This window comes from Lolium perenne, chromosome 1, assembly GCF_019359855.2.
Source record: "Lolium perenne isolate Kyuss_39 chromosome 1, Kyuss_2.0, whole genome shotgun sequence".
NCBI lineage: Eukaryota > Viridiplantae > Streptophyta > Magnoliopsida > Poales > Poaceae > Lolium > Lolium perenne.
In genome coordinates, this window is record NC_067244.2 from 251146803 (window position 1) to 251161729 (window position 14927).

A 14927-nucleotide genomic window follows, 5' to 3' on the forward strand; every position below is an offset into this window, starting at 1 on the left:
AGATGGAATTCAGAACTAGAACAACAAGGAGGTGACATTCAGAACTCGAGACATACCACCGCCGGCGAACGCGCGGCAGCTGCCGTGCTGCCGATGAAGTAATCTCGGCCGGGCGGGCTTGAATCGTGCCCGTATGTCGCCGGAGCGGAGCGGCGCGACTCACATGCGCGGTCACGAGCTAGCTGGCGCCTCGTACATATGGCCTGTGGCTATGGCTACGGCTTGGTATAGCTAGCTAGCTAGGTGAGGATCGAGCGCGGCGGCGGACGCAGCTAGCTGGCTGTCAGCCTGTGGCGCCGGCGGGTGCTAGCCCGGCGAATAGCTACCTATCGAGGATTCGAGGGTCGAGAGTCGAGACCCCGCCCGTATAGTCCTTGCGGGAGAGCGCGGCAGCGCATGCAGCACGGCGGTGACGGCTCCTTGCTTGTCCACTCGCGCGGCCGGCTGAGCTCGCGCGGCGGAATACGTCGGCGTCGGCAGGGAGTTCGAGAGAACGATGTAGACGGGAGAGAGTAGCTAGCTGCTGTAAGCGAGGATATATACATCCAGCGGGATCGAGGAGCTGCGAGCGCGGCGGCCGGGGTCGCGCGGGCTGCGGGCAGGTGCGGCCGGCGCCGCAGGCTACGGAGGCCGGCGAGGTAGACGAGGCCATGCGGCGGCGGCGGAGGCGGGCAGGGTAGGTATGGGTGGGATGTGAGCTCGAACAAATATAAGAGAACAACAACATACCCGCCCACACCCACACTCCTGAGCTTCGTCTTGACCTGCCTCCAACCCTCGCGCGCGCTTGCCCAAATCGCAAACCCTAGACCCCCAGATCCCTCCCCAGCCGCCTCGCCATGCGGATCCGCAGGTCTGCCTCCCGCCTGCTCGGCTCCGAGTACTCCTCCCCCGCGCCGCCCCCATTCGACCTCCCGCTCCCGCCCCCATTCGAGCTGCCGCTCCCGCCGCCGCCGCCAGTGCTGCAGCCCTGCTCCTCCTCCTCTGCCCACGCTGGGAGCGGCGGGCGCCTCTCCGCCTCCTCCGCAGAGCCGCCGTGCGGGCACAACCGGTCGCCGTGGGACCTCATGGCCCAGCTCGATCCCTCGGATCCCCAGGTCAGCACCACCACTCCCACTGCCTCCATGCTCTCCTCGTTCACTCTACCGCACTCCGCTATGCTCTCCACGGCGTCCGCGCCCCTAGCTCGCTCCTCCCGCGGCGTCTCCGTGCGGTACTCGCCGCCCGCGAGTTCCCGTTCGTGCATGCCGCTAGGGTTCCTCGGCAGCTTCGGGCGGGCGCGCCCGGTGCCTGGTCCGTGTCCAGGGCGCGTTAGCTAACCTTGGCTCGTTGTAATTTGTGGCCGGCGGCGCCGCTTCGGGTTGGAATCGCGGGAATGGCGCCCGCCGATTGAACCCTAGATCCGCGCCCCAATTCCAGCACCGTTGCCAGCTGGGGAAGGTGACGTGTTTACATTCTGGCCTTTGGATTAACCTGTATCTTCGATTTTCCGTGGTGTAGGAGTTGGAACTCTTCAAGGATACATACTTCGTGAGCGTCACATACCGCACTAGCTGGCTCTTTCCGGCCAGCATTCCTGCCGCTACCTACATCAAGGAGGAGGAGGATCAAGAGGAGGAGGAGGAGGACATGGAAGTAGATATGGCTGAGGAGGACAATTACGAACCGTGGAAGAAGGTTGCCAAGAAGAAGGCTGCGAAAAAAAGGGTCATGAAACACAAAGAGGAGGGGAAGAATGTGAGCAGGCCCAGGAAGAAGGCGAAGGTTAAGACAGATGAGGATGAGGAGGACCAAATGGCTGACGGGGGAGAACTTTGGATGTGCAAGAAGAACGATGGCAAGACCTGGTTTTGCCGGCGGACTGTGAGCCAGCCCGACTCCTACTGCTTGTATCACGCTGATCCCAAGCGTGCGCTGCAGCAGGCTTCGTTGGCAGCCTCCAAACCCTCCAAGCGGCGGAGGAAGAGGGCCCTCGACGTAGGCGAGGGGTTCTACTACTACGCTGGATTCGGTCCGTCCTGCAGTAAGAGGCAATGCAGACCAAGCAGCAGCATGATGGAATCTCCACTCGCTGAAGAAAAAGAGCAGGCACCTGCTGAAGAAAAAGAGGAGGCACCACCTGAAGAGCCTGCTGATCTTACTTCAGATGAACCCCGAGCAGACGATTCAGACCCTCAAGTGGCACCAGCACACGTTGATGAGCCGATGTGCGATGATACGGCTGGAATCGCGGGCTGTGATGAGGAGAGCAGCGACGACGCGTTCGCCTGGAATGGTAAACCCCGAGTTGTTGGCATCAATGAAGGCATCAAGAGGAAGAGCCCGTTCAAGAAGCGGTGGAGGAAGCCTGTGAAAGCCCGGTCACTAAAGTCGTTGATGTAATAACACTCACGCCTTTATGTCACTTGCAAATCAATCAGTATTACTCCCTCCGTCCACAAAAGGATGTCTCAAGTTTGTTATGCATGCATCTAGACATGTTTTAGTGCGTAGATACATGCAAATTTGGACAAAGTTGAGACATCCTTTTGTTGACGGAGGGAGTATTATTTTTCTATATGTTGAAGGATCTGCTGATGTTTTCTTATGCTAACTTTGAGACGTATTTACAGGATTTAATTACTTCCTCGCCATATTTCCAGGACCATTCCCAGTTGAATGTAGTAGATTATATCAAGGTAAGGTGTAATAGCGTTATGACCACACCATGATATTGTTTTTGGACTTCTTGCATCTGTAAAATGCAATTGTGAAAATAATTAATTGGAAGAAAGTTTCTGATTTACGTCATGAAAGTGGTCCTTGTGATTTATCTAGTATTGTGGTACAGTTTATGCAACTATATTAATTGATGGTTTCTCACCTTTTCTAATGATGTTTCTCCTTGATATATCAAGGACCATATATTGGCAGAAAAATTGGGACGCACTAAGCATTTTTTGTAAATCACTAAAATTTTCCCTTGTCACACAAGTAATCTTCTGTGGTATTTGTATGAGTAATAATTCCACAGAAACTCAATTTTTTGTATGTTTACATCTTATTAATGGTGAATTTAGTGAGTTTCGATTTGGTTAGCAAACTTTGCTTTTTTTCTTCCTCAGTTTGATACTACTATATTGTAGTCATGAACTTATTAAGCTGATAAGTGTTGATTTTCTGCAGATGAAGATGGAACCTCATAGCACCAGATCTTACCATCGTAAATGGTTCTGTAAAGTCCCAAAACTCAAGTCAGAGTCACAAACTGCTGGATAGATTTACAACTGAGGATAGTCCTATTTATACACCAGATCCTTAAGAAGTGGCCCAAATATAATAATCAGGCGATGCATTTTGTTGGTGGATTACTTGACAGCCGTGAGGGTTAACCGTGAAGTGCTCTGTTCCATTTAGAAAACTGTAGGAGCTAGTATTGTGTTTGCTGGTGCAGCGTCGCTTGGTGGAACTGCAGGCATCTGCTTTGATAATGTTCTATGGACCAAAAGAGCACCCAGTCGTCCTGTCAATGTCAGCCACTTCTATGCTCTCCAAAGAAGCTTCTTTCAGTATAAGGAAGCTAGGGAAAGAAAGGTTGAGATGCTCTCCAAAGAAGCTTCTTGCAGTATAAGGAAGCTAGGGAAAGAAAGGATGAGATGGCATACACTGTGTACGTGAAGGTGGCTGAGATGTTTGAGATTGTTATAACTTCACAGCTAGCCTAAGCTCTTATGCAAACCAGCTGTTTGATATATTGGATCCTGATTCCTGAGAGCAGATTGATCGCACAATGCTTTTTCTGAGACTCACCTTGTCTCAGTAGGTGCCAACTATGTCAAGTATCTGACCACTATTTGAAACTGATCTTGCAGAGGTTGCAATAACTGACAATTCCCCAGTGGTGACTTACTCTGGCACTTAACTCCGGAGCATCTGACCACTATGCTCGGAGTGCTATGAAGGAGATTAAATCGCTACAAAAGGGCATCATTTCGAGAGTTGTGGATGGATCCCACATTTACATCTGGTCTGATCCTTCATTGCTGCTTGATGAATGCCCGCTTGGTTCTGTCACCTAGAGGATCTAGCCTGCTAACGCAAATTAATGAGTTGATTGATCCTTATTCTTCTAGATGTCACATGGATTTTCTGCGTACACCTACAGACTGGATGAGGTGAACTTAATTCATAATATTCCTCCTGATGATATTCCTGATTTTCTGGCATGGGACTTTGATGTGAATGGCCATTTCAGTGTAATACCTGCTTATAAGTTAGTGCTGTGCTGATGTTGCCGTGTTGATTGGCTTCAGGAGAACTCAATACCCTCAGTGGGTTGTTTCCAGTGGCAGCAAAAATCTGGGACTTGAATGTCTAAACAAGTTTAAGGCATGAAACTGATCCAGTGTGTCCACTGCCATAGATTGAACAAAGATGGGGCTCTTCATTTAAGTTGCAAATTGGTTTATTATTGGTGGGAGATGCTCCTACAGGAATGTCAGGCTGCAGCTTTTTTCATGCTAGAACATATCTGGTACCTTGATAAAACGGTACATCTGAAAATCCTCCTCCTGGTGGTTTGCGCAAAATAAACCTGTCAATGAAGAGAAGCCTATTTGGTGGTCCTAGACATGAAGGCTCTTTCAAGCTGAACATAGGTGCATGGCCCTTATACACAAACTGATGCTGATGCTGGCTAGGTGCCATTTTCAGACATTGCTCCGCTGTGGTGCTTATGTCAGTGGTTGGTCATCTGTTAGGACTACAGGTTGATCTTCATGCTGTTTGTGTCTGCATGTGCCAGTAGTCTCCAGGTTATCTCATATTTGGGCGCTGCATGACCCATGGAAACTGTGATGCTATGGGGGCCGATGAGTCATCATTGAGTTGATTGTGTGTAATTTTGCTGATGTCCATGTCTTGTACTGTCCAAGAGTTTTTCTGTTGCTTTAGCTGACCCCCCTTCTGACCCTAGCTATATTTGCCAATTAAAAGTTGTAGCAACAATATTAGAAACTTATAGTTATTAATTTGATTTAAAAATATTATTTCCATAGTGTATCATTTTTTTTGTTACAATTACTGGACTCCCTTGTTTTGTTTCTACTGAAAAAAAACTAGCAGCTAGCAATGTTGTATTCAGTGTGAAGAATTCCCATTTAGCAGCATCTTGGTGTGATGTTATTCTATGGCTTTTTTTTGGGTATTCTGTGGCTTGCTCCTGTGATTTTGGTTGCGTCAAGGAACTTGCTTATTGGTTGGAGCAAGAATAGTTATAATTGCTTAATTATGTTAAGTGAAGGCGAGAATAGTTTCATTTCAGCACCTTGATAAGAACTGAAATCTTTGTTGGGATTATTGCTGAATCATCAACGCCTCATGATCAATCACATACCAGTGAAGTACGAGTTTGTAGTTCCTCATCAACATGTCTGTAGAAGGGATGGACATGAAAACTCGTTGAGAAGCTTCATAGTATGCCCTTAATGGGAGGGAAGCTTCATATGCGCATAGTCCGACTCCAGTGTACAGAGCTGGTTAATGTTGTTTCTGAATCCTGACGAGTGGACTCCGTTGCCAGATCAGTGGACCCCCTTGCCATGGCAACGTGGCACCTCGGTAACATCGGCGCCAGAGTGCCAGACCAGATAGAAACATGTATGTTGGTTGCCGTAACATAAGTAGATTTATCTAAATCTGAATTTATCCAAACACTAAATAGCTCTAGGTACGTCTAGATTTAGACAAATCTCAAACATCTATTTATAGACAAAGGTAGTACTAGTTAACTTACAAAATACGTATATGAGAAAACTGTTGCTCTTTGCAAAAAAAAAGAGAAAACTGTTGCCATAAATATTTAAATTTCATAATATATAAACATTGTCAATATAAACTTTATAACCTAAAAGTAACATGTGAGTTGAAATTAAACTATAGCATGCAGTACATAAAACGAAAGACCAATCTTTACATACCATGCCTTGGATGTATTACCAACATGCGCAGATTGATTTGTTGTGTGCTTTAGTCTGGTCCTGATTTTCCGCATACCGACAATTTTGTATAGCCTGGTGAGTGGTAGTTTCAAGTAAAAAAATGAGAACTTAAAAATAATGGAAAACACGAATTTAGTAAGATGAAAAGGCTGGAAAATTGCGTGGAATAGGCTAAATAGATGCCCATATATGCCACAGAGACCAGAGTTCTAGGCTAGTGCATCTGAATCCTTGCTTTAATTTTCCAAGCCTACATTGGAGGTCATCTGCCTCTTGATAGGAACCACATGCATATGACGATCCAAGTGTCAATCAGCTATGCATTGCCCGTGTTTGCATCCCTTGTGATGGTCACAACGGTCGATGATCAAGTTGTTGATGTCAAGTGCAAGTGCACGTGCGTAATTTTTGTCTGATTTATGGGTTTGGGTTCCATGAGAGGACAGGAAATCACGCCACAGACCAATGTGTTCCTTTAGGACCGGGTCTCTACACCAGTTTGTCCACAAATCTAAATCAGAAATTACATTGGAGAACATATCATTTGTCGAGTGGTTCCTGCTTCTGAAGACCTTTGCATTCCGCGAGTCCCATATTTTCCATAAGATCACTAGGTGTACCGCTCAGGAGCCATCCGTTTCCATGAAGATTACAAAGGTAAACCTCATATTGTTAATGGACAATATCTTAAATATTATATTGCAGGGGAAAAGTTCATAGAGAATGTGGAAGAGTTACATCTCCGGACTGCGGAAGCTATCATCGCCGAGAATTACCCTATGCCAGACACCGGAAACCAATAAAAGTCGAGATCATGTACGTAGCGATCTCGAAATGTTTTCATATTTTAGGATAGTTACTTTTTGCAAAATAAGGATGTTTCGCGAAAGATTTGGGCGAAACGGAGTCGCGAGGGGGGAAAGGCCCCAGGAGGCGCTCCCTACCTTGTTGGGCGCGTCACCCGAAGTCGTTCGCACCTCAGACTCCATTTTTGCCTCGTTTTCGACTCAAACTCTCCGTTTTACCTAAAAACCGTCAATATATACCCCCTCTGTGATGGCGCGTGACTGAGCTTGATGGAGTGTTGATTCTTACCCAGTAACGGCACCAAAAAGCAGCTGCTTGTGACGGTAAAGCACACGTCCGTTGGGAACCCCAAAAGGAAGGTATGATGCGTATAGCAGCAAGTTTTCTCTCAGTAAGAAACCAAGGTTTATCGAACCAGTAGGAGATGAAGGCCACGCGAAGGTTGTTGGCGAAGGAGTGTAGTGCGGCGCAACACCAGGGATTCCGGCGGCAACGTGGAACCTGCACAACACAATCAAGATACTTTGCCCCAACTTAACAGTGATGTTGTCAATCTCACCGGCTTGCTGAAAACAAATGATTAAATGTATGGTGTGGAGAATAATGTTTGCTTGCAAAGAACAACAGAGAACAATGATTGCAGTAGGTTGTATTTCAGATGTAAAAGAATGGACCGGGGTCCACATTTCACTAGTGGTGTCTCTCCAATAAGATAAATAGCATGTTGGGTGAACAAATTATAGTTGGGCAATTGATAAATAGAGAGGGCATAACAATGCACATACATATCATGATGACTACTATGAGATTTACTTAGGGCATTACGACAAAGAACATAGACCGCCATCCAGCATGCATCTATGCCTAAAAAGTCCACCTTCGGGTTAGCATCCGCACCCCTTCCAGTATTAAGTTGCAAACAACAGACAATTGCATTAAGTACTGTGCGTAATGTAAACAATACAAATATCGTTAGACAAAGCATTGATGTTTTATCCCTAGTGGCAACAGCACATCCATAACCTTAGAACTTTCTATCACTGTCCCAGATTCAATGGAGGCATGAACCCACTATCTAGCATAAATACCCCCTCTTGGAGTTACAAGTATCAACTTGGCCAGAGCCTCTACTAGCAACGGAGAGCATGCAAGATCATAAACAACACATATATGATAGATCGATAATCAACTTGACATAGTATTCCATATTCATCGGATCCCAACAAACACAACATGTAGCATTACAAATAGATGATCTTGATCATGATAGGCAGCTCACAAGATCTAAACATGATGGTATAATAGGAGAAGACAATCATCTAGCTACTGCTATGGACCCATAGTCCAAGGATGAACTACTCACGCATCAGTCCGGAGGCGGGCATGGTGATGTAGAGCCCTCCGGTGATGATTCCCCTCTCCGGCAGGGTGCCGGAGGCGATCTTCAGAACCCCCCGAGATGGGGTTGACGGCGGCGGCGTCTCTGGAATTTTTCTCGTATTTTGGCTCTCTGTACTAGGGTTTTTCGATACGAACGAATATATAGGCGAAGAGGCAGCATCGGGGGAGCCAGGGGGTGGCCTCCCCATATCTGGGCGCGGCAGGGGGCCAGGCCGCTCCGCCCTGTGGGGTGAGCCCCCTGCTGGCCGCCTCCAACTCTTCTTCGATGTTCTGGAATCCTCCGTGGAAATAGGGCCGTGGGCTTTTGTTTCGTCCAATTCCGAGAATATTTCCTGTGTAGGATTTCTGAAATCAAAAACAGCAGAAAATAGGAACTGACGCTTCGGCATCTTGTTAATAGGTTAGTACCGAAAAATGCATAAAAATGATATAAAGTATGAATAAAACATGTAGGTATTGTCATAAAACTAGCATGGAACATAAGAAATTATAGATACGTTGGAGACGTATCACTCTGCCGATCTAATCTCGTATCGAGTCTTTTCGAGCGAAACATGTTTTTCTTGTCCAGAACTTTCAATTTTTTGACCATGTCAAGCTCCGGATCCAATCTCGGAGGTGAAGACTCCAAGGAGATGGGCGTGGTGAACCACTACCTCAACTCCGTGGTGACTCCTCTAAAGACCTTGACCTTCAAGGAGGGGTGCTGCTCATGGAGGAGGTGAAGGCTCCGAAGACCGATGACACCATGGAGGAAAGGCTAGAGATTCTTGAGAACACCGTCTGCAGGTATGGTACTAGTCTTGATGCGCATCTCCTGATGAATATCGAGATGGAGAAGAAGGTCGAAGCCTATGAGGCGAGGATAGGGGGCACAGAGGAGAAAATCTTTCACATCCTCACACAGCTGGATAGGTTCCAAGCCCTCATGTGGGATGTGGAAAACTAGAATTGTGAGTTTGAAGATCGCTTCAACAAGATCGCCAAAGCTGCCTCCACCAAGTTGAACGATTGATGTTGCTCAGAGCAAGCAGTTGGGAAACCCCAAGAGGAAGGTATGATGAGAACAACAGCAAGTTTTCCCTCAGTAAGAAACCAAGGTTTAATCGACCAGTAGGAGAAAGGGATGACTTTTGAAGGTGTTGCTAGCTGACTCTTGGCAGGGCGCACTATCGGCGTCAGTAACAACGTGGAACCTGCACACAACACAACCACAATATTTTGCCCCAACGTACAGTGAGGTTGTCAATCTCACCGGTTTTGCTGAAAACAAAGATTAACCGTATAGTGTGGAAAGAGACGTTTGTTTGCAGTGGAATTAAAGTGAACAGTGCTTGCAGTAAGTAAATAGAACAAGTGATTGCACTAAATGATTTATCAGTGTAAAAGAAAGGACCGGGGTCCATATTTCACTAGAGGTGTCCCCTCCATAAAGATAGATAACATGTTGGGTAAAAAAATTACAGCTGGCCAATTGACAGAATAAATACCATACATGACAAGATGACTACTATGAGATTCATTTGGGCATTACAACATAATACATAGACCGTAATCTAACCGCGTCTATGACTAATAATCCACCTTCCGGTTAGCGTACGCACCCCTTTCAGTATTAAGTTGCAAGCAACATATTATCGCAGTAAGCAAAGTGTATAAAGTAAATAATAGAATTATCCTTAGACAAATCATTGTTGTTTTCTGCCTAGTAGCAACAACTCATCTACAACCTTAGAAGTTAGTGTCACTCTTCCAGATTACTACAGGCATAAACCCACTATTGAGCATAAATACTCCCTCTTGGAGTCATAAGCACATACTTGGCCAGAGCTTCTACTAGCAACGGAGAGCATGCAACATCACAAATAACTTATGACATGTATATAATCGATCTTAACCATAGTATTCAATATTCATCGGATCCCTGCAAACACAACATGTAGCATTACATAAGGACGATCGTGATCATGATAGGCAGCTCACAAGATCTAAACACACTACAAGAAAAGTTCAAATAGACAACGTCCCAAAATCGTCCACTAAGGGCCATTTTTTGTCGCCTATGGGCCTAACCCGACGATATGGGTTCTGTGGTCGAAACTGCGTCAGGCAAAGTCCTACCACGTTTTTTTCGGTCCGTCGCGTTCGGGCGCCCTTCCGCCACGGAAAATCGGACCGTTGCAGATGTGTTTTCGGGAGCCCGTTGACTGCTGATGTCATGCAAACTGACACGTGGCAGACGGCGTTAACTGGCAGTTAACGGCGTTAAGCGGCTGAAACCCCGTGGTAGATGGTAGGCCCACACGAGGCCTGCCGCGCCTTAAGCGGGCCGGCCCATTTAGTTTGCGGGCCGGGCCAGCTGACTTAGTTTGACCGGTCAACTATATAGCTGGGCTGGTCCATTAGTTACGTGGGCATGGCCTAACCTCTAAGGTTGACTGGTCAAAATTTAAATGGGTCGGCCCACTAAGCATGTGCCGAATGCACTCGTTTGACCGGTCAACAGGCAAAAGGGCCAGCCCACTAGACATGTGGGGCCCACTTTCCTGTTATCGGGCCGGCCCATTTAACAAGTGGGGTCCACCAAAAAGCAAGTGGGCCGGCCCAAGAAGTTAGTGGGTCGGCCCAATTAGCATGTGGGTCCCACTTTCCTGCTATCGGGCCGACCCATTTAGTAAGTGGGGTCCACCATAGATCAGGTGGGCTGGCCCAACAAGCTATTGGGCCGTCCCAAAAAACCACAGGTGGGTCCCACTTTCCTGTTATTGGGCCGACCCATTAAACAAGTGGGGTCCACCATATAGCAAGTGGGCTGGGCCAACAAGATAGTGGGCCGGTCCAATAAGCAGGTGGGGCCCACTTTCATGTAACCCGGGCCGACCTAGTTAGTATGTGGGGTCCACCATAAAGCAAGTGGGCTGGCCCAATAGGTTGGCGGGCTGACCCAATAAACATGTGGGGCCCAATTTCCAGCTGACGGGCCGGCCCAGTTAGTAAGTGGGGTCCACCACAAAAGCAATTGGGCTGGCCCAACAAGTTAGTGGGCCGGCCCAATAAGCTTGTGGGGGCCACTATCGTGCTAACGGGCCAGCCCAGTTAGTATGTGGGGTCCACCGTAAATCAGGTGGGCTGGCCCAACGAGTTAGCGGGCCGGCCCAATAAGCTTGTGGGGCCCACTTTCCTGCTAACGGGCCGGCCCAATAAGCACGTGGGCCCATTTTTCTGTTACAGTGCCGGCCCAGTTAGTGGGTGGGGTCTACCTTAAAGCAAGTGGGCTGGCCCAATAAGTTAGTGGGCCAGCCCGTTTAGTTGCTGTTTATATGCCGGCATGATAGCCGCTTTAGGATTTTGCGGGCCAGCACATATGTGATTTCGCTTAATTGGGTCGTTTAAGGGATGGGAATTTGTGATTTAGATTGCGCAGAACATAGAAAGATACTGAGAATATTTATGTAGAACATGATTTCTGTCGGATAGCCTCACTTACCACAAGCAACATAGAAAAAATGCGCGAAAGAACTATAAAAACTAACTAAATATTACATCAGCTGCAAGACTTTAAAAAAATATTACAGAACCCAGAGAAATTGAATGGTAATTAAACCTAGCAATACAATGAAGCGATTCGGCAATATTTTAAGTTGTCCATGCACCACCTATATCTGAAACAAAGACATTGCAAGTTAAGACAACAACAATGGAAAGGCAAAGACACTACCATATTGTTTGTCAAAGAATTTGGAACTCATCATTTCGTCGTTATAACAAGATCATTGTAATGCGCACAATTAGCAAACAAAGAGTGCATGCCGCATACCAACAGCCAATATAACAAAGCACGTTAGAATGAAACAGCAGACTTACTACTGTCGAGTCCCATGCAAACCAACATGTTCAGGAAGTACAAAATTGGTATGAACAACATAGTAGCAGGCTATAAATTTTGTAACAACGACTGAGCAAGATGAAGTTATGATGGCTACATCTACAGAGCAGGGAATGTAAACCAAAAATAGAAGTTACGATAACAAAAACTAAAGAGGAGGGAATGTGAGCCAACATGTGCCAAGTGCAATTACTTCAAATTGACCGTGAACTAAATAATACTCCTGAACTTATAGTAAAGGGGATGCAAATCAAGATGTTTATAAACTTGTAATGAGCAACACATAGAGGATAGTTAATGCTGGAGCTTAGGATGGACCAGATACAGAATATAGTGGGATCACCTGTGAACTTGTATAAGAGAGAATGCAAACCAATATGTTCAGCATTCCATATGTGAGCGTCATGCCAAGTCAGAGAAACAAGTCAATAATGCAGCTTTTGAAGAACAAGATGGCACACAAAATTATTATCTAGTAGTATGACAAGTTTATTTGTACTACAGGCTAGATAGCAGAGTGATAGCATGTCAAACTAAGTCCTTACTTTGTTAGCTTACAATGAACTAGATACAAAACAATGGCATCACCTATAGTACAGGGAATGCAAGCCAACATGTTCATGGAGTAAAAAATTGGCACAAACAACATAGTAGCAGGCCATAATTTTTGTAACAACGACTGAGCAAGATAAAGTTATGATGGCTAGATCTACAGAGCAGGGAATGTAAACCAAATATAGAAGTTACGATGCCAAAAGCTATAGAGCAGGAAATGCGAACCAACATGTGCAATTACTTAAAATTGGCCATGAACTAAATAATAGCAGGATGTTACTATAATAGCTAGGAATAAAACAGACATGAGTTATAATGGCATCACTCATAAACTTGTAGATAAGGGAAACAAATCAATTTGTTTCGGGATATAAAGTTGTAATGAGCAACACATAGAGGATAGTTAATGACTTAGGATGGACCAGAAACGGAATATAGTGGGATCACCTGTGAACTTGTAGAAGAGGGAATGCACACCAATATGTTCACCATTCTATATGTGAGCGCCATGCCAATTAAGAGAAAAAAGTTAATATTGCAGCTTTTGAAGAATCAGATGGCAGACAAAATTATGATGGAAGTAGCTGTTGTGACGAGTTCAAATAAATTTGTACTGCAGGATGGTAGAGCGATAGCATGCAGGAACTAATAGCAGGCAGTTACTCTGTTAGCATACGACGAAGTAGATAGAAATAACAATGGCATCACCTGTAGTACAGGGATTGCAAACCAACGTGTTCAGGGAGAACAAGATTGGCATGAACAAAATAGTAGCAGCCTATAATTTTTGTAACAACGACTGAGCAAGATAGAAGTTATGATGGCTACATCTTCAGAGCAGGGAAGGCAAACCAAAATGTTCAATCGCTTAAAGTTAGCAATGAACTAGAAAATAGCAAGGTGTTACTATCATAGCTAGGAATTAACTGAAAGAGCTTCAGACAAACAAGCATCTGAACCCAGAACATGGCGCTAAAACAAGGGACTTACATTAGGAGAAGCACTTCGTGGGAGTCAATCTTCCTGAGGTTGATAGATCCGGTGATGAAGTACACTACATGTGCTACTTGGGGTTGGAGAGATAGCCATTACACTTCATGGTTACTCATCTCATCTTAAAAAACGTAACGGCGCGTCGTTAGCACAAACAGGTTCCCCCATTATTAAACAAGAACTTGCAGGCAGCAATAGAAAAGCGACAGTAGAAGAGTTTAGATAGGTGTGGATCATGCACGACGCCGGTGAAGCAGATCCGGTTCATGCACAGCAGTGTCGGTGAGCAAGATCCGATGCGGTGGACGATGGATCCGGCGAAGCGGCTCCGGTGGGGCGGACGATGCCGCAGCTGAAGCGACTGCGGTAGACTGCTGGATGAGCATATGGTTTTGAGGTTCGGTGGGGATGATCTGATCCGACTGATGACGACGTCGATGAAGCGGCTCCGGCAGACAGCCGGATGATGAGGATCGCGAGGCCTCGGGTAGGCCAGGGAAGTCCGGCGGGGATGTTCCGGTGCGGTGGTCGTGGAGGTGGGAGAGAGAGGGACTTGAGAAGTTCCGGTGGGTGGTCTCATAGGAGAGACTGAAGGAAATGTATTTTTTTGGGAGGGTTTCCGGGGCTAGGGAGGTGGTGATCGAAAAAATGACGGGCAGACCCCCCACCAACCGACTTTGCTGTCATCTCCACAGGGGTAGAATGGGAATTTTGAAGCGTGTGAAATTTTTGAGCCACAAGATTTGGGAGACAATGCCACCGAAAAGGTTCAAACCAACACCTACCGATGCTACCAAATACGACGGTCAGCAGGAGCCAAGGTCATGGATAGAAGATTATCTGCAAACTGTGATCTTGCATAAAGAAAACTAGGTGGCCGCGATGCCGTGTTTGCAGCTATACCTCAAAGATTCGCCATGGGCATGGTTGAGAGGCCTGCTGAAAGGATCCATCAAATCCTGGGAGGAATTAGTCGATGCTTTCGTAAAAAACTTCAAGCTACATACAAGATACCCGTGGGAATCGAAGAGCTACGCCAATGCCACAAAAAGCCAAAGGAGTCGATGCGTGCATACATCGGGCGCTTCACTAAGCTTCTGAACGCTGCCGAATAAGTCTCTGTCGACAGGGAAATCGACGCCTTCAGTGATGGCATCCGACGGGAAGCATACATCGAAGAACTAGGTCGAAACAATCCAAAGACTATAACCAAACTCATGGAAATTGCCAACAGTTGGGTTGATGGCGAAGAACATGTACGGAAACCCTGCCCATGCAGTGACGATGAAGAGGACGAGCATAAGCAC

General features: G+C 46.4%; 1 protein-coding gene across 1 annotated transcript; it reads left to right on the plus strand.

Annotated features, from left to right (window-relative positions):
* Positions 1–727: 727 nt before the first annotated feature.
* LOC127327625 (uncharacterized) lies at positions 728–5027 on the plus strand. The gene is made up of 4 exons (XM_051354401.2): positions 728–1097; positions 1501–2378; positions 2613–2678; positions 3166–5027. The coding sequence occupies exons 1-3, from the start codon at positions 840–842 to the stop codon at positions 2617–2619; spliced, it is 1143 nt and encodes a 380-aa protein (XP_051210361.1). The 5' UTR covers positions 728–839; the 3' UTR covers positions 2620–2678; positions 3166–5027.
* Positions 5028–14927: the final 9900 nt, after the last annotated feature.